The sequence below is a fragment of the Sorex fumeus genome, unplaced genomic scaffold (genome assembly GCF_029834395.1).
Source record: "Sorex fumeus unplaced genomic scaffold, SorFum_2.1 ptg000009l, whole genome shotgun sequence".
NCBI lineage: Eukaryota > Metazoa > Chordata > Mammalia > Eulipotyphla > Soricidae > Sorex > Sorex fumeus.
The window spans coordinates 27757937-27778677 of NW_026606066.1; the positions used below are offsets into that span (position 1 = coordinate 27757937).

At 37.4% G+C, this 20741-nt stretch overlaps 1 protein-coding gene across 3 annotated transcripts in view; it reads right to left on the bottom strand.

Moving 5' to 3' along the window:
• CHN1 (chimerin 1) overlaps positions 1-20741 on the bottom strand; it is a 190028-nt gene that overhangs the window by 111325 nt on the left and 57962 nt on the right. For 2 of the 3 annotated variants that reach the window (XM_056110491.1, XM_056110493.1), the window contains 2 exons: positions 19291-19325; positions 15478-15591 (listed from right to left, as the gene is read on the bottom strand). In XM_056110491.1, coding sequence (XP_055966466.1) covers positions 15478-15591; positions 19291-19325 — 149 coding nt within the window. The remainder of the gene's footprint in view (positions 1-15477; positions 15592-19290; positions 19326-20741) is intronic. The other variant, XM_056110492.1, reaches the window with a different exon arrangement.

Here is a 20741-nt window from a genome sequence, read left to right on the forward strand (position 1 = left end):
GGCCCCATTATAAATACGTTTTAAAGTATCTCTATGGGGCCAGGAATATAGCTCAAGTGGTGGAGAACATGCCTTGCATATGCAAGACTCTGTGTTGGATCCCTACACCGCATGGCCTACCTAGTACCACCAGGTATGCCCCATAGTGATTTATACAAAAAAAAAAAAGATGTCCTAAACAACTTTCACCCAACATTACCTTCTTTAAGAATTCCATGGTGGTTAACAAAATAAGAGAGCTACAAAAAATGCATAAACAGGAAATCCCTAGGATATTTTCCATTACTTGGTTATTATCACCCCCAAATATGCTTTGGTTTGTCTGTTATAATGATATAGTAGCAATCAAGCACATAATTTATTTTGATGGGGACTGGAGTTTCTTGGAACATTCCTAGAGAATTCCAGAGCTTTGAACTTCTAGGTCTGCTGAGAGAGAAGCTACTTTGGCTCTTTGACTCCCATAGTACATTTGCCATCTTCCTCGTTTCCTTGTCATTGTAAGTTTAGACCACACAATCTTTCTTTTTATTTGCAAAAAAAAATGTTTGTCACTCGGGAGAGGATAGAGATGATATACACAAATTAAAAAGGGTCAGGGAATAGATAATCTTTTAAAAAAATCACTAATAAAAGTAACCGGAATTATATTTAAAACAACAAAAGTTAAGTGGAAATAAAAAATACTTACTTTGTGTAAATATTTTCTTGTCCCAGTGGCCAGGACCCAGCACTTGTGTCAACTCCAGAATATGTGAAGAGATCAAAGAGATCTGTCGAAGGTAGTGACACTAATACACAGGCCTAAAGAAAAGGCTGAAAAATTCCAGCAATGGGGCAATCTAGTCCACAGTTTGTTTTCACGTGGTTTATAAATTAAAAGGGGGCTTTATATTTTTAAAAGTTTCTATTTTGACTGACTATATACAAACCTACATAAAAGTATCAATTTGGCTTAATATTTACTTTTGAATCCTTCACAAAAAAGTTTGCCAATACCTGAACTGTGTGACTAACCATGTCACACAGGATTAGGATTTTTTTAAGTATGTAATTTCAATTTTGAGATGCTTGTCAAAATTCCATAGTAAAATATAATAATAATAATATAATTCTTTCACATTTAATTATGAAAGAAAGGAATACTCAGATACAATATGAAACACTGGCAATTAACAAATAAATCCACTTAGAATTAAGCCCCATGGATTTCTGTGAGATGTTAAGTGTTATCTATGATCTAAAAGTTAGGGGAATACTTTCAGAAAGTTGAACAAATGCTTGGGGTTTTGTGTGCATATGTATATTTTGTTTTTACCATAAAATTTAATGGAGTGTTTAAAAATAAGATAGACTACATCAACTACTGATTTATTTTGTTTTACTTTTGAGATACCTATTAAAAGCTTGAGGAGAATGTTCTGTGGAATATAGTTTAGGAAATATTTACCTCATTTCATTATGAGTTCATATGATACTGAAATAAACAAGAGACTGGAAAGCCAAAATCAACTCTCAAGTTTCTGGTACAGCTGATACTTTCCAGCTATAGAATGGAATCAATCATTAAGATTCACTGGAAGTGTGACTCTGAAAAATTAAAACATTTCTATGCTGACACACAACAGACAAACTAGAAAAAGCATGCACAGTAAATATGATAGCAACCAGCTACAAAACACACACAGACATTATAGGGCAATGAACATGAACAGATCACTGCAGGACGGATGTACGCCCCGCTTTCCTGGCTTCACTAAGGCCCTCCTTCAGTTGTTTTTCCTATTGAAGTCAACCAACAAATTTGAACTTGGGTCGCAATACAATGTAGCTTAAAACTTGGTATCACCTACCTCTGCTCATGGGATAAAGAGCTAAAATTTTAACAGGGTCTACAGGACACTGATCTTGCAAACTGCTCCCTCCTTCCCCCAACTCACTCCGCCCCTGGCCACAGCTTTCGCTCTGCTTTATCCTTGCAGAGTTGGTCCTGAGGGATCCTGTCGACCTCTTTGTCACACACACCCTGCATTTCTCGAATTGGATGGGGCTTTCTCAGACAGCCTTCCCAGACAAGGGCTCCTTGGACTCACATCACGATCTCCTCTAGATAGTCACAGCATCCTATGCTTTCCCTCCACTGTCCTCACCCTGCTTCTACTTTTATATTTGTGAGACACCAAACAAAATCTAAGCCTCTCACTATCTGATAAACTGCGCAAGGTCAAGGACCACTCAGCATCCAGAGTACCATTATAGTGTGCTAAAGCCAAAGCAACCATAATAAAAACGTATTTTAAAACATGCCAACAATATGATTTATTGGGGACACAGGGACTGCTGCTAGCAATTTTCTTTTCTGTGTTTCCTATTTTCTTAGCTTTTGGGGGGCTGGAGGAGAGGGTGGAACACAGCACCTTATACATGCAAAGCATGTACTCTAATACTGGGCCACATCTCTGGGCCCTTCTGTGTTTTGTATAGTGTGTATGTGAAGGACTTAAATATATTAAGTGAAAATCAGAGTTAAATGAAAAGTTAAAGTGACTTTATGCAGAATTAATTTACATAGTAAACTTCTCAGATATATTGACAGAAAATATTTCTACTACAAAGCGAATTGGAAGACACCATCAAAGAGCAGACCTATCATGATGCCCAGCAAGCTACTGAGAGTATCTTGCCCTCACGGCAAAACCTGGTAAGCTACCCATGACATATTTGATATGCCAAACACAGTAACAACAAGTCTCACAATGGAAACATTACTGGGCCTGCTCGAGCAAATCGATGAACAACAGGAGGACAGTGACAGTAACAGTGATTATGGAGTCACGTTTTATTTAACCCAGATCAATATTATAATTACTGACACTACAAATTTTACGTTATTATCTTTGGGGAGTGGGACAGAAGGTGATGTCTTGCTTTGCTTTTTCGCTTTTCTGTATTTTTTTTTGTTTTCTGTCTTGTATGTACATTAAGAAAAAGTAAAATAATGTCTTTAAACACAAATGTGCTTTTAGGCATTTACAATAGGTTTTGATTTGTGACCCATTTCAAGAGCCACTCTTTTTCATTAAAGGATGACTTACATGAAACTACCCACTCACGTGAAACAATGTTACAATATTTCAAAGTAATTACAAATGCTGATTTATTATGTTGTAAACCTGAAATCATTCAAAAAATAAAATCCTTTTTGTACTGGTTCGTCACGTACTTGGGGGGGCAGGGGTGACGTCACACCCAGTGATGCTCAGGGGTTACTCCTGCTTGGGGATCATAAAGGGTTGCTTGTACAAGGCAAATGCTCTACCCCTTGTTTGTTCATATAAACTAGTATTATACTAATATGTTTGCTTGCCAGCAACACCCAGCAATGCTCAGGAGCTACTACCAGCTCAATGCTTGGGAGACCATGTGGTGCTGGAAACTCAAGCTGGTACTACCGTACACAAAGCATGCTCATCAGCCCACTGTGCCATCTCCCTGGATTTTCATTAATCTGTTTTTTTTTACCCTCTTTTGTTTGGGGTTTTGAACTCAACAGTGCTAAGGGACCATTCAAGCTCTTTGCCAAGGGATCACTGCTGGGAGTGCTTGGGGGTCCACATGAAGTGCCAGGACCAAATCCAGGCCAGCCACATTCAAGGCAAGTGCCTTAATCCCTGGATTATCTCTCTGAAACCTGTATCAATATTTTTAATTGCTGTTTTTGGATGGAGGCAACACCCAGGGGTGCTCAGAGCTTATTCTTGGCTCTGCACTCAGGGATCACTGTTGGTTCAAGGAACCATGCGAGATTCCAGGGATCAAACCCAGGTCAGCCACATGCAAGTACTCTACTCATAATGCTATTTCTCCAGCCCCTATATCAGTAAGTTTTAAAATATGGCCCAGGGTAGAAATATAGCCTTGAATTATGGCCCAGGGTAGAGTCTTGCCCATATGAGACCTGGATTCAATTCCTGGCAACACACAAAATATTAATTAAATTAAACAAAATAAAATAAAGTAGGACCCTGACAATATGCTATTGCTTTTAAAGTAAATTGTCTTAAGTTTTTTATGATGGTAGGACCATTACACTCTATTATTGTCTAAAATGTTTAGCTAGTTTTACATTCAGAAAAAATTCCCCCAAATTGTTTCATAGCATTAAGAGAAGCATAAAAATGTTTTTGAAAAACTATTCTGCAGATTATTTTCCAGTTATTTGAAATAACACACAAGGTTTGCAGGAACTGAAATGAAACCATGGCAACCAGCTAAACCTATCCTGAGCAAGCGGATCAGAGGAACACACAGTACATCACATGCCGACGCCTACCAGCAGCATGCTCCTTCCACAGCTCCTCGGGATCTTTCCTCTTAAACATGGAAAATTTCCCACTGATTTTCAGATCTAAAAGAAACGTGCAAGTCTGCATACTAATATTTACTGTAATCCTCTCATTCTATCTAGAAAACTCTATATATATAGCTGAGTTCACTTAAAAAGGCAGGCTAAGGCCCTGAGGTTTAATTAAGAACTGTTGGTCCTCTGCAATCATTAGCAAAATTACATTTCTTAAATCTCAGTGCATCTCTGTGCATCTTATCATCACTACTATTGCAGTAATAGTACTGATACTAAATAGTAAATAGTTGGAGATGTAAAGTTTGAATAACATTTCACAGAAATTTCTCAGTGACAGAATCCATCAGCCTTCACAACTGGAAGTCACACTAAATTTACAATGACAATGCGTTTAGAGAACAAAAAGGAGTCCTATTTCACCACCCTGCCTATTCTATCACCTCATCAGAACTACTAAAGATGAGCTCCCATAATCTGACCTAAACAAGTTCTCTAACTATGAACTATCAGCAAAAACTAAGTTGCCTGGATTTGATCCCCAACACTACATAGGGTTCTCTGAGCTGGTCAGGAGTAATCCCTGGGCACAGAGCCTGTAGTAAGCTCTGAGTATTGCCAGGTATGGCCCAAAACTCTAAAATAAATATAAATATGAACTATCAGTTTGATATTTTTAAGGAATAAATTTAGAATTAAGGCTTCAAACAAGGATTTGCCTACAAAACTGGTAATGTAATGGTAACTAAAGAATTATTTAAAAAAAACTATCTGATTTAGAAGCGAAGGGTTTATTCACACATCATATCCCACTTTAATTTATATAAAGTGCTATATAGTTTGTTAGTATTTTCAGGTGTTACTTTTTCATTATTTTTTTAATTGAATCACAGGTAAAGATAGACCCTTAACAAAGCTGTTCATGATTGGATTTCAGTCATACAGTGTTCCAACACCCATCTCCCCACCAGTGTACATTTCCCAGCACCAGTGTCTCCAGGTTCCCTCCCATCACCGTCCACTCCCCACCTCCTGTCTGCAGGTGTTATTTTCTAACAGATTATATTTGTTTCTTTTTATTCTTGAGCAATTTAAGACTTTTCATATCTGTATTGAATGTAAAAAATATAATATAAACAACACACCCTGGGTTTCTTTTGAAGATAAAACTGAGTTTTCCAACCTGAATGCCACAAACATAGATCATAGCTACAAGATTTCAAAACTTCCCAGGCCCTTCCTAGAGGTCAAGGGCAGCTGAAGATCCTGAGGCCACCACATCTGGCCACAGTCACCAGTGGTTACCTCCGGGATCCACAATGTTCAGCATTACAACTTTCAATGCAGCCTCAATGTGAAAATGTACAAGAAAATAATAGAAGCTAACTCACTAATTATTTACCACAGTGCTTGGCAATGTACATATTCAGTAAATATTAACTAGTTTTGTATTTATAAAACTGTCAGGTTCATTAATAAAATATTTGGGTGTATCAGATCATTCCCAGAAAAAGAGGTATGTTTACTAAAACGTTCTGGAACTGTATCTGGTTACTATGGAACATCTTAAATTTAAAGATCAGTGTGCCCCTGAGCAGTTTCCAGTCAGATTGCAGTTTCCCGTTGCAGAGGAGACAAGAGAGACTGCCAACTTATCTCTTTCACATCAAAGTTCCTCAAAATACACATCAAATTTAGTTCCACCACTAATTACTCACTGGGATTTATGATATGCCTTAAATTTTTTAAAATATGAAAACAGGTCTTTAAATCTTTCAACCTTGAGCTTAAAAATCTCTTTTGTTATATATGCTTCCTTTTGAGAGAATTGAAGTTTTATAAACAGAAAACAGTGGATAAAAACCCTGTAGAGGAAAAAATTTAAAAACGTAAAGTACTATTCAAGCAAAAGGTACGAATCAAAAACACAATGAGATGCCACTTCACATCCACTGGATATAACACCCACTATTTATAGCAAAGGTTTAATATCAAGTGTGTGAGGGCTCCAATTGCTCCACTCTTGCCAGCACTTGATATTAAACCTTAGGGTTGGGAAATGGTTTTTTTAAAAAATACTTCAGAATACGGCAGAGTCTGGCAAACTCCCTGTGTCATACCCAATATGCCAAATACCAGTAACAATAATGGGTCTCATTCTCCTAAAGAGCCTTGAATATAATCTCAGGGCTAGGATGAAGGAGACATTACTGGGGCCTGCTCGAGGCAATCGACGAATAACTTCAGAAAATGTTGGCAGTCAATCAAAATGTTAAACATGGAATTACCAAATGATCTAGCAATTCATCTAGGTATACATCCAAGAGAAAGGAAAAACATATGTTTACATTAAAACTTATACACAGCATTATTTATGGTAGCATTATTCATAATAACCAAAAAGTAAAAGCCATGCAAATGTTAACCAAATAACACACGGATAAACAAAATGTGACTATATGTACTCGCTGAGAAATAATGTGAATATATTTAAATACTTTAATAAGAAGGAATCATGCAACAACTTGAATGAACTGCAAAAACATGCCAAAAGAAAAAAAGTCAGCCACAAAAGAACAAATATTACATATGTCCAAGATATATAAACCTACAGAGACAAAAGTGGGAAAATGTGACAAATTCCTGTGACTGAGGAGCGGCTACAAATGAGTACCAAGTCTCATTTGAGAGCAACTGAACGTTCTAAAATTGTGTCGTATAATGTTAATGCTCTAAAGTCCATTAAATTCTATGCTTTAAAAATGGATAAACTGGTATACTAACTACATCTTTTATTAAAAAAATAAAAAGCAGTATATAATAACATGCAGAAAGCCAAACGTGCAAATAAAATTTGAAAAGAAAGTTAAAAACTGTTTAATGTGCAAAAAGGATGCTTAGCTGCCAAAGGGGGGGGGAGGGTATTTCATAACATAACTTTTTTAAACTTCATTTTTATTTCAATTTTTAAATTTCCTCTACAATATTGTTAATGGTTGGGTTTCATGCATACATTTCCTCAGCACACACTCCACCAGAGTGTCTACTTCCCTCCACCACTGTCTCAGTGTTCACCTTTCATATCCCATCATGATAAACTCAGGATTACAGACCAGCACTCATCTCAATGAAAGATGTTGGTTGAGGGTTTTTTGTACATATAACCTATTTTATGAGGTATATTCCCTCTATGCTCATTTTATTGAGGTTTTTCTTAACCATAAAAGAATATCGTGTCTTAACACATGATCTTTCTGCATCTATTAATATTATCATAAGGTTATGTCTTATGTTGAACCAATATATTATGTCCCTGGAATAAATCCCACTTGCTTATGGTGTATATTTTTAGTGCACTGTTGAATTCATTTGGTCAGTATGTTTTTGGAGAATATGTGCATCTGTATTCAGGAGAGACAGTCTATAGTTTTCTTTCTTTGATTTGTCCTTGTCTGGTTTTAGAACCAGGGGGTATTTGGTTCATTACTTGGTTCTGGAAGTCTCCCTTTCCTGTTTCTAAATTTTATGCAGGAGTTTGAGAAGGATCAGTTTTTACCCATCTTTTAAAGTTTGGTAGTTTCATCTTGCAGCAATAAGTACAAATAAAGAAGTAAATTGAAGGAAGGAAGAGAAAAGGGGAGTGATAGGAGGGAGAGTAAGGGGAGAGGGTAAGGGAAAGGGAGGCAAGGGGTAGGGTAGGGGAAGAGGGAAAAGGGGAGGGGTGGGGGGTTAGGGGAGGGGAGGGAACATGAACTTCACAGGACATCACCTTTGAACAACATGGAAAGTTATATTTAGACAGTAGCTGATGTGTGAGCAGCCACGAAGAGAAACATCACATGTCCTTGATAACACCATTGGGATACTGATATTTTAGTTCTGTCCTGTCCTCCCGTTGTTCATAGATTTTGCTCGAGCGGGCCCAGTAACGTCTCCATTGGAGACTTTGTTGTTACTGTGTCTGGCATATGAATACTCTCGGTAGCTTGCCGGGCTCTCCGAGAGGGGCGGAGGAATCGAACTCGGGTTGGCCATGTTGGCCGCTTGTAAGGCGAACGCCCTACCCGCTGTGCTATCGCTCCAGCCCCTTTTCTTTTCTAGTTTTAATAAAAACATACAAGAGAATATTTTTCTTCTTAGTGAAACTGAACAAATTTAGCACTTCAGGTCACAGTGAGAGGGGTATTTTTTATTAAAGGAGACCAATGTTGATTGAGAGCCTAGTAAGAACTCAAAGTAATATGTAACTTTAATCCTGATGTTGATATAAATTAGAATTTTTTATACTAAAAAAAATTCTTGAATGAGTACAAACAAGAGCACTCCACACTATTATGAACAGCTTAGAAAGAATACTAAATGAGATCCTAATGTTCACTTATGATTCACCTCCTTTCATGTTTTTAAGGTAAAAAAATGAGTTAACAGCTATCAGGACAAGATTTATTTATAAATTATTTTTTTCTTATAAGACAGCTAAGAGAGCTCCTTGGGGTATCAGTGGAGGGAAGGGGACTCTCTGGTGATGTTGGAATGATGTATGCATGGAAAGTGTGATTAACAGTATTGTAAATCCCAGCACCTCAATAAAGATGGTTTAAAAAAATAAAACAAGAAGATCAAATAGAAAATTATAATACAGTTTTAAGCCAAAATGTCAGTAGCCAAACCAGATATATAGAGAGAAAATTATAATACAGTTTTAAACCAAAATGTCAGTAGACACACCAGATATATTTTTTTAAAAAAAATAATAATAACAGATCATAGATGCAGTTATTTCTACTTATACTCAGAGCAAATGACTTCTAATGAGTTACAAAACTGAGATTCCTGTGGAGTGCAGCGAGAGTAGAGGGATGAACGGAGAGGGGAGGGGAAAGTGACCTAGGAGACTGATGCAGTGTCTGGGGCTCTTCGGTGGTGGTGAAGATGCAGCAAGGCTGCACTTCAATATCATATGTGTTAATACTATTTATTGCAACCAGGTTGCCTAAACTATAATATAAATTAAAATGGGGGTAGGAGGGGAAGAATGAATAAAAAGTCATACAGTGTAAACAAAAGGAAGGGTAATAAAGTTGAGCAGGCATTTTACAAGAGAGAATGCGAACTGTCAGTAAACATAACAAGAGGTTCAACCTCATTGAGAATGAGACATGCACACTAGTCACCAGACCCTAGCGCATAAGGTCTGACAGTGTTAAGTCAAAGTAGGAAGCAAAATGACAGAAATTATTATAAAATGTAATGAAGGAACTTCTGCCACAAATATTTTTGAAATACCTAATAAAACAAAAGCAGCAATTTTACTTTTGAGAAAATATTACAGAGAAAGCATTATCATGTACTAGAAAACATTTTCCTTATCACAGCAGGACTGTTTTTGTACTCCCAAACTAGAAACCACCCACATGTCCTTCAAAAGGAGAACAAAATTATGGTAGATTTATTCAATGGATTATCACATACCAATGGAAAGTTAAGAATTAAACACATATTTTATTTTATGGGGGGACACATCCACCCAGAAGTGCTCAGAGATTACTTCAGGTACTAGGCTTAGGGATTACTCCTGGTAGTGTTTAGAAGAATATATGCGGTTCTAGGGACAAACTGGGGTTGGTTACCAGGAATTTCAGGAGCATAATTTTCAATGTAAAAGATACATTTTATATATTCTCTTTTATAAAGTTCAAAATTAAGCAAACCAAAACAATATAATATATAAGGAGACAAACAAACATATAGTATTAGCCTGCAAAGGAAAGCAAAGGAATGGTAATCAGGATAGGTTTGCTAAGTATGAGGAACAAGAAGAGGCAGGATGAAAGAGGAAAGATATGCAATATATAGAAATTCCACAGTCAACAGCAGTTTCTTTACCTTGTCACGCACATAACAAAGTATCATGATCTTCGTTTAACTTACATTTATTATAAATATCAGCATTCTTTAGCATATATTCAATAACCAATAAAAGGAAATTTTAAAATATTAATTAATCTAATCAGCTTTCATTTCTCACTCTTTATATGTGGCACTGAATCCAAAGTTGTTTTTCTTCTAGTGAGAAATATTATATCAAGACAAAATATACTTACTTAAAGAAGTAGTTCTAAATTATGGAAATCATAAAGAAAAAAACATCATCAAGCCAAGTGAAAACAGATAAACAAATGGGACTATCTTAAACTAAGAAGCTTCTGCACCTCAAAAGAAACAGTGACCAAAATACAAAGACAGTCTACAGAATGGGAAAGGATATTCACCCAATACCCATTCAATAAGAGGTTGATATCAAGGCACTGCTCGAATTCCACAAGAAGAAAACATCCAACCTCATCAAAAAATGAGGTGATGAAATGAACAGAAACTTTATCAAAGAAGAAATCCGAATGGCTAAAAGGCACATGAGAAAATGGTCTACATCACTAATCATCAGGGAGATGCAGATCAAAACAACAATGAGATATCATCTCACACCTCAGAGACTAGCCCACATCCAAGAGAACAAAAGCAACCAATGTTGGCACGGATGTGGGGAGAAAGGGACTCTCCTTCACTGCTGGTAGGAATGTTGACTGGTTCAGCCCTTTTGGAAAACAGTATGGACGATCGCAGAGCATGCTCAAAAAAAATTGAGCTCCCATTTGACCCAGCAATACTACTCCTGGGAATATATCCCAGAAATGCAAAAAAGTACAGTCAAAATGACATTTGCACTTGCATGTTCATTGCTGCACTGTTTACAATACCAAAATCTGGAAAAAACCCAAGTGTCCTAGAACAGACGACTGGGTAAGGAAACTTTGGTACATCTACACAATGGAACACTATGCAGCTGTTAGAAAAGATGAAGTCATGAAATTCGCATACAAGTGGTTCTACATGGAAAGTATCATGCTAAGTGAAATGAGTCAGAAAGAAAAGGACAGACATAGAAAGAGTGCACTCATCTGTGGAATATAAAGTAACAGAATGGGAGACTAACACCCAAAAATAGTTGAGATAAGTACCAGGAGGTTTGCTCCATGGCTTGGAAGTCGCAGAGCTTGCTGGGGTAAAAGGCAGCTTAGGGAACACCAAGTAAAGGGAACAGCACAATCGGGATGGGAGATGAGTGCTGAAAGTAGACTACACACCGAACATGATGGCCACTCAATACTTCTACTACAAACCACAACGCCCTAAAGGAAACAGAGAGCAAAAGGGAATGCCCTGCCACAGAGGCGGAGGGGGAATAGGCTAGGGGGAGGGCATATTACTGGGATCACTGGTGGTGTAGAACATGCACTGGTGGAGGGATGGGTACTCAATCATTGTATAACTGAAACCCAAGCAGGAAAGTTTATAAGTCTACAACTGTACCCTATGGTGTTTCACTAATAAACATTAAACTAATTTAAAAAAATCATCAACCAAATTTCTGAAATAGTTTAGATTGCTTATAGCTAATATTTGCCATGATATCTCGTAAACAACAGCTAATCCAAGGGTTGTGAAAAATCAACAGAAAAAATCCTAGCCAATTTGAGACATTTTATGTCTCATGAACATTTGGAGTCTGGGCCAGTATCTTATTTGCACTACACACTCTCTTGTATAATACACTTTCAATAGGAACACTCATCTTTCCTGCATCAAGAGGTCAACAAAAGCAAAGGCATGTTGGATCTGGACTGACATTACAATTGACAGAGTGGTGGTAGATACCTCCGGCACACGCTACCTTAGAAACACCTCATACACAGGGATCATCAGGGAAGGCCAGGAGGCCCCTGTGAAAAGGGAAAATGTATGGATGTAGGCAGGCACGTTCTTAGTATTGTGCCCTACTCTACATGACAACTTTGCTCACCCCACCATCTGATTTTAAGACGCATCATTTCTGATATTGTGGAGAATACATCAAACAAGACTGCAGATTGCAAGATTTCCTGGGCAGTTACTGAGCTAGTTGAGAAAGTGGATAAGAGTTAAACAGGAGGGGAAATTTGAGAACACTCAAGAAACAATATTGTTGGGTTTGGCTCTATGAGATGAGAAAGAAAAACAAAGCCCTCTTAACCATCAGATGTCAAAAGCACAGTATTTTTTATTACAAGTTATGACTCCAGGGGCTGGAGAGATAGCATAGCGGGTAGGGAGTTTGCCTTGCACGCAGCAGACCCGGGTTCAATTCCCAGCATCCCATATGGTCCCCTGAGCACTGCCAGGAGTAACTCCTGAGTGTAGAGCCAGGAGTAACCCCCATGCATCGTCAGGTGTGACCCAAAAAGCAAAAAAATAAAATAAAAAATAAAAGTTATGACTCCAAAACATAATAAGTCTAAATTTAATTTCAAGAACATACATACATATATAAGTATAAGCATGTGATGGGGGTAGAATGTTGGTCTGATCTAAAGTGGTACTAAATGAACAAACATCTTAAAGTACCACTAAGAGAAAACAAAAAATGCCTTGATTTTACAGTGTCATCAGCTAATAAAGGAAATATGGAGGTTGCAGTACATTTGGGAAGAAAGCTAATGGTTCAGTTCTAGACATAGTGAGCTTGACACACAGATGTATCAATTTGTGTCCCTGTTCTTATCCCTAGTTCCAAGGCCCTTAACTCAGAAAATGCATACTGAGCACTGCAAGCTGAAAATAGATAAAGTGGCTCTCCCAAAATGAAGAGTTGCATCATGTTAAAAGCAAAACACATTGAAGTAAATCAGGAGACTTGTTTGTTGAAAGGGAAAGTATCTGATGAGAGTATCGGATATGTCTACAAAACTTCTACTTCATATTTTTAGCACATCCCTGCTGTACATCTAGTTCAAAAAGAGGAAAATGAAAATCATATTTCAGCATACAAATTACTACCAACATATACTCACAAACTCCATACCCCTCTCTATTTCTTTACCACTAACAATGTTAGGTTGAATTTCAGTAACAAAAAGGAAAATGCATATTACCTCTGATATATGAATGAAAAATGTTTCATTAATTTGATGTTCATTTGCTCTCCAATTATGATTTCCTGGACCAAAGTATAAATTTAAAGTCATAAGTAGCATGAACAAAAGCAAGAAGTTAGGAACAAAGGGTAAAGGGACAGTAACAGGGAATGAGGACAATTTTAAAGTTTGGGAGGTATTTTTCACCAAACTAAATCCTTGACTATAGAGTGCCTGCTGCTCTCATTCAGGAAAAAACACATGACAGCCAGGCTGAAAGATGATAAATATTTTTTATGAAAGGCAATAAATACCTTCAGAAGCAAAGTATCTCAACATTGCAGTGAGCCAAAACTGAGTTCAAATTTCACTTTTGTAGCTATGTGATCTTGGATGTTGTAAAAAGAGGGTAACAAAGTGGAAAGGAAGTGAGTGCTTGGACATTTCTGTATCTCCTTCCCTCATTTCCCTCTTCTTCCTTAAGTTGCAGTACACTAACCTTTATATTAAGGCTCAATGACCTCAGAAATTCAGATGATCAGACATTTTGGAAACATATGCTTGTCAAATTTGGGAACTAGAAAATGTTAAAGAGAAAAAAAAGATGAGGAATTGGTATCAAAAAATTCTGTGAAGGGCAAGGAAGGTTGCTTAAAGGGCTGGAGTACTTGCTACACAGCAGGAGTCTCAGGACACAGCACCTTAAGAGTCCAGGAGCAGACGACCCCATAGTCCTGAAGCACCATGGAGTATGGTCCAAAACAAACAAAAAAGTATTCTGTGAATTGCTTCAAATCAGTCCTCCGCTTCCTTTAGTGGCAACATAAGTAAATATTTGATTTTCTAGTATATACTACTTCCCTGAATATCACAATTTGCATCTCGAAAAACAGTTATCACTGAAAGGAGACTTCCTCTAGATGATTTGTCATAAGGACCATGTAAATGTGTACGTTCCTAGAAAAAGCTCTATTCTTTAAGTATAATATAAGTGACCAAAAATTCAGTATAAAATGCTGAATCACATAATTCCCTTTTTTCCAGAAATAATAATAATGTTAAATCTTGTGGATGGAAATTAAAGTAGCTCCTGTTTACTCTTGTAGACTGCAGGGATTGAAGGAGGCATAGTCAGAGAAAAGTCTCAAACAGCGATTCGACTTTCTGTTCTCTCACTGTAGCAATCTAAAGAAATGTCCCTTCTTTGACCTCTTTTTAAGACTTTTTTTTTATTTCTAATAAGAGTACCTTGTAGTACTCTTATCTTCAGTATCTTTGAAAAGATTTTGAAATCTTTTGTATTCTTTAGAAAATCTTTCAAAATGTTTTCTAAAGAATAGAGGAACACTAATAATAGTTCATCTGTTTATTTGCACAAATAGACAAATGAAGGAATGAACATAGACAAAGGATAATTATTCCGCGCCTTTGGAGAAGGAGCCATACAGAGTAAGAGCACAGTCTCTAAAACGAAATTGCTCGGGTTCCAATATCAGCTACACAAATTGATAAACATATGACCTCGGTCAAGTTACTTCAAACTCTAGGGTCTCTATTTCATTATCTGTAGAGACAGCAGTACTTAGATTCAGTTGTTTTGAAGATTAAATAAGGTTTCAGGTCTGGCTGGAGGCAAATCTAGCGAAGAATGATGCCAGTACATAACTGTTCTGTTATTATTGCAGAGTTAATAGAATATTTGTTTCTGAGTGCTCTACTGTAAGAGAAGAACAGTCAAATGCTAGGAAAAGTTCAGCTGACGGGAATGAGCCAAGAGCTCCCAAGAAAGCTGCTTCAACCAAAGGCCAGCCAAAGAGAAATGACACTGGCTTTAATTTATGAGTGACAAAAATCTTTCTTCTTAGTTCCTTTTTCAGGAAATAGATGGGAGCTGACAGGGCAGGACAGATGGGGAAAAAGGGGGTAAGGATAAAATAAAAGAGAAAAGCTACCAAAAAGTGCTTTAAAGGCTTTTCAGTTCTTAATTACGAAGAGCTACCATTCATGAGGAACTTTTTAAGGTTCCCAAAGCTATTAAAATGGTAATTGGGGACCAAGAAAAGAAGAACAAATTAAATTACATGTTGGATGCCTTTAAAATTTAAAGCCCTCATTTAAGAAGGGCTGTAAGTGAAGCAAGGCTAGAATTACAGGTCCATGACCAACCTTAAGGCCAGAGTGTAGGTCCCTGGCTGACGCTGGCTCTCCCGAATGAGGTAGCTGCCTTCAGCCAAGCTCAAGAGCTGGTCAGCTGCTTCTCGGGAGATCATGCCGTGAAACCTAAGAAAGAAAGTCGATTCAGAAACTGCATGCTTTCCACCCCTTCCAAGAATACAAGATAAAGCAACATCCGTGCCCCCCCCCAAAAAAAAAACAAAAACCTGCCTACATTCTTCATTGTTCTCTCCACAGAGTGCTGCCGTACAATCTAAGAGTTAGTAGTTATGCTTGTTTCTCTGAGTCTGGTTCCTGGCCAGCTTCTCTGTGATGATTTTTGGTGGGGGATGGGGGAGGTGTGGGGGGGGGGAGTCCCAACATAGCTATCTAACTCGTTTACCACAGAATCAAAATTCACACCCCTCTCCCTCTAAAGGAAGATCAACCACCCCCACACTGGAGGACAATTCTCTCTAACAATATGGACCTGCTGAAAAATATACAGAAATCTGTACAGTTTCCTTTCTTCATACTCGAGGCACTATACCAAAATTCTGGCTCGGAGTCTAAGTTGGTGATTTTCCAAGGCCTTGGGTTGCCCTTAATTGGCATGATTGCCCACTATGAGCCTGATCTGCATCACTAGATACGCAAGCAAAAGGCAAACAACTGAATACCTGCTTTCATTCCTTGCTAAAGCCCAATTTGATTAAGAGAGAGAAAAAGTAAACACAAATAATATATTTTTAAACAAAACACAGTAGGTTCATCTGTAACACTGACATAAAACACTAAAAAGTAAATGTCAGTGGTAACTGATGATTTACATTAAAAGTGAAAAAACCATGGTAGAGGTGTATGGTGATTTACAATTTACAAAGAACTTACCCACACATTATACCCTTTCAGTAACTCAAAGCTAACAGAGGTGAGTGATTGCTCAAATGAAACGGCAGCTTTTAGAGTGTGAAAGAATCAACATTCACTTGTATCAAGAAAGGATATATTTAAATGGCCCTAAAATGGTGCTGTAATAATTTAATAACTTTTCTAGGGAGCAAGTGGCAGCTCTTTGGATTTTTTTTCATAGTAATGGTTCAGTCTTTTCTCATTTTATAAGAGGTATGTTTAAACCAAGACTACTGGAATGGCTAGGTTTAACAATGGGTTTCTGAAACTTTCAATCTCCATAAATCCTTCAATCCTTCAGAACTAGGATCAGACTCTTCAAGCCAGAAGATGTTCCCATAACAGGGAACACAGACCCTATCATTCTCATACTGTCAAACTGTTCTTTTGACATCAATTAATAAAGTAAGTAAAAATTAATTATTTTTTAATAACTCACGCAATTTGGGACTAGAGTGGATAGATGCTTGCCCTGCATGCAACTGGCCCAGATTCAACCCCTGAAACCACATATGCCTTGCCAAGAGTGAGCACAGAGCCAGGAGTAAGCCCAAAGCACTTCCAAAACAAAAAATTCTCAAGCAATTTTGGGGAGAAACACACCCAACAATGCTCAGGGGGTATAACTGGTTCTTTACTTGGGACTTTCTCTTGGCAGTGCTTGGGGACCTTATAGGATGCCAGGAATTGAACCCAGGTCAGCCATGTACAAAGTGAGCATCTTACCTTTTTAAAAAAAATTTTTCCACAAGAAATGTTTTAAAAATTCTACCAATGAAACAAGTTTTGGAACAAAACATGACAGCAATATTTAAAGAACTTTATTTGACAATTTATATTAACTGACCCAAACTTCCCACCCTTGAAACTAAGATGTTTATTCTCCCCTTTCTCCCATAGTACCTGGGATCAAAAACAGGGCTTCACATACGTAAGGCAAGGGTTCTACCAGTGAGTCACACCCTTGGCCCAGAGATGTTTATTATGGTGCTACTTTCAATATTATATAATTAAAGCCATATAAGTTCCAAAGCAGAGGACTGGACCATAAAGAACATCAGTGGTTCTAAAGTTTGAATTATTCTCCTCACAGCTTACAGAGGCCTCTGTTTCATTTACAAGCACCTTCAAAACTTACACAGATTACAAAATAACTGAAAATGTTTTTGTATACATTATTATTTTATCTGTTATGATCTTAAGTTACAAAAAAAATATTTGATTTGGGGACCAAGAAGATTATGGGTGATCTTTATTCTTTTCCTCAAAGTGCTATATTTGCTTTTATTAATAATTACTGTTAAATTTTTATTTTTAAATTATTACATTTTTAGGGCTGGAGAGATAGCACAGAGGGTAAGGTGCTTGCCTTGCACTTGGTGGACCAGAGTTCAATTTCCAGTACCCTATATGGCCACCCAGGCACTGTAAGACATGATTCCTGAGTGCAGAGCCAGTAGTAATCTCTGAGCAGCACCAGTTGTGGCCCCAAAACAAAACAAAAATATTGCATCTTTTTAAAAGTATAAAAATGCTACATTAGTTTTAATGAAAAATTGGACTATAAGATTGTTTACTATAAATTTTACACAAATCATTTGAATGTGGATCTTCAGCAGGTGATAATTCAAACAATAACAATTTATTTATGGACACCATAAATTGCTTTTCCCCTCAATAATAAAGATAATATGTGGAATTATAGAAACCAGAAAATAAAGTATACATGTAGAATAAACCTCTCATATCCCACTATCTACATACATGTGTGTAATACATCTATAAACTTAATATATACTGTCACTGTCACTGTCCTCCCATTGTTCATCGATTTGCTCGAGCGGGCCCAGTTAACGTCTCCATCGTGAGACTTTGTTGTTACTGTGTTTGGCATATCGAATATGTCACGGGGAGCTTGCCAGGCTCTGCCGTGCGGGCGAGATACTCTCGGTAGCTTGCCGGGCTCTCCGAGAGGGGCGGAGGAATCGAACTCAGGTTGGCCATGATGCTGCGTGCAAGGCAAATGCCTTACCCGCTGTGCTATCGCTTCAGCCCAGAAAATAAGATCTTTTCAAAATAGAAGACCTCCTTTCTCCTCTCACAATTTCAGTTCTTAAATATATATATTTTCCTAATATACATCAAAGATCGGTAACAAGTCTCGTGATGGAGACATTACTGGGCCTGCTCAAGCAAATCGATGAACAATGGGAGGACAGTGACCGTTACATCAAAGATATATATTACGTAATATAAACTGCATATATATATGCATATATATTAATTTTATTGAATCACCGTGAGATAGTTATAAGCTTTCATGTTTGGGTTATACTCACACAATGATCAAACACCTATCCCTCCACCAGTGCACATTCCCCACCACCAATATCCCCTGTATACCCCCCCTTTTCCATCCTCCCCCTGCCTCCATGGCAGATACTATTCCCCATAATCTCTCTCTACTTTTGGACATTATGGTTTGCAATACAGACACTGAGAGGTTATTATGTTTGGTCCTTTATCTACTTTCAGCACACATCTCCCATCCTGACGGGTTCCTCAAGCCATCATTTTCTTAGTGATCCCTTCTCTATTCCAGCTGCCTTCTCCCCTTTGCTCATGAGGCAGTCTTTCAGCTATGGAGCAATCTTCCTGTTCCATGTATCTACTATCCTTAGGAAAATGCATATAATTTTATTTTAATATTGTTGAACATATATTTTCCCATGCTATTCTTGATACTTGCCCTTATTTTATTTTTCACTTAAATAGATTTTTGATAAAAAAGGACAAGAACTATTTCAAACTTTAATACCAGCTTCATCTTGCTTATCAATTTTACTAAACAAATACGTTTACCTGTCTCTCTTACATGTTCCAATTTACAAAATGTGTTTAGTCTTTACTTACTCTCTTCCATAATACTTTGGTCTATTTTCTACCTGCTGGGGAAAAAATAGAGGGTTAGTTGTGAAAATGTAAATGTTCATAACGCAGCATTTTGTATATGCATAAAACTAATTTATTAAGAAAAAGAATTTAAAACGGTAGTAGAAAATCAGAATGTGACATCCAAGTTCTACCAGCAGATTAACTTTGCCCTTTGGTCTGGTCATTAGATCTCTGAGAATTGCTTCTTATTAATAAAATGCAGTGTATATGAAACAAATTGGACTCTTACCTTTCACTTCTAGAACTTCATGACCCTGAAAAAGTTTCACTTTTTCCAAAAAGCAAAATAAAATATCTGAAAACTTAACACCACACTGTGTCAGAAAAGAATGCAGATTTCTCTCCCACCCTTCCTTCTTCTTAGTCTGTCCTCTGCCTCCTAGGAATATGGCAATCAAACCTGCTCCCTCATTCCATCAGCTCCTCTCTCACACAACTTTATCACCACCAACTTTTCATGGCAGCATGTGAGTTACAACTAGTAAAAGACCCAGCAGAACAAATTAAACTGAAAAGTATTTGCCCCACACTGAATGACCAATGTGTGACAGATACAGTCCTTCATAGAAGAGGACACATCACTGCAAAGGCACAATTATCATTACCATTTACAACCGATGTGCTGATAAACAAGGGAATCAAGAAGTTTAAAGGAATAAACAAGAAAATCATTAGTGGGGCCCAAAGAGATAGTACAGTAGTTAAGGCACTCGCCATGCTCAGTCAACCCAGGCTCAATCCCTAGCTGTGCTCAGTCCCCCCAACATCAGCAGAAGTGACCCTGAGAATTGCTGGAAAAGTATTTACTCACTTTATCCAAAAAGTAAAATAAAATACTCAAGAACTTAATACCACACTGTGCCAGAACAGACAGCAGCTTTCTTTCCCACCCCTTTCTTCCTCTTAGTCCATCCTCTGCCTTCTAGGAACATCGTAATATAACCTGCCCCCTTGTTCCATCAGCTTCTCCCTCATACAACTTTATCACCACCGACTTTTGATACCAAATAAATCCTATTACCCAATTACTTGTGAGCAACAAATTTTAAACAAGAGCAAAATGATACTAAAAGACCATTTCAAAGTCAAATCAGGTACAAACAGATTTTCGAATGATATGCTGATTATAAAAGTTTTAAAATTTCAATACTAACATTCTACATTAAAAAAAAAAGTTTTTCAGGCCAGGGAAGTAGCTGGAGTTCAAGTTTCACATGGGGAAGTCAGACATGCAATCCCCAGCACTGCAATGGTCTCCTGAGCACTGACCAGTGTGGCCCCCAAAAAAACAATGTTTTTAAGCAGCAAAACATATTAGAAGTCTTAATTAAGAGATCATCACAGCAACTAAGATATATATAAGCATCACCTTTATTTTTATGTTATTTTTTATAATCAAAAGTTAAGTC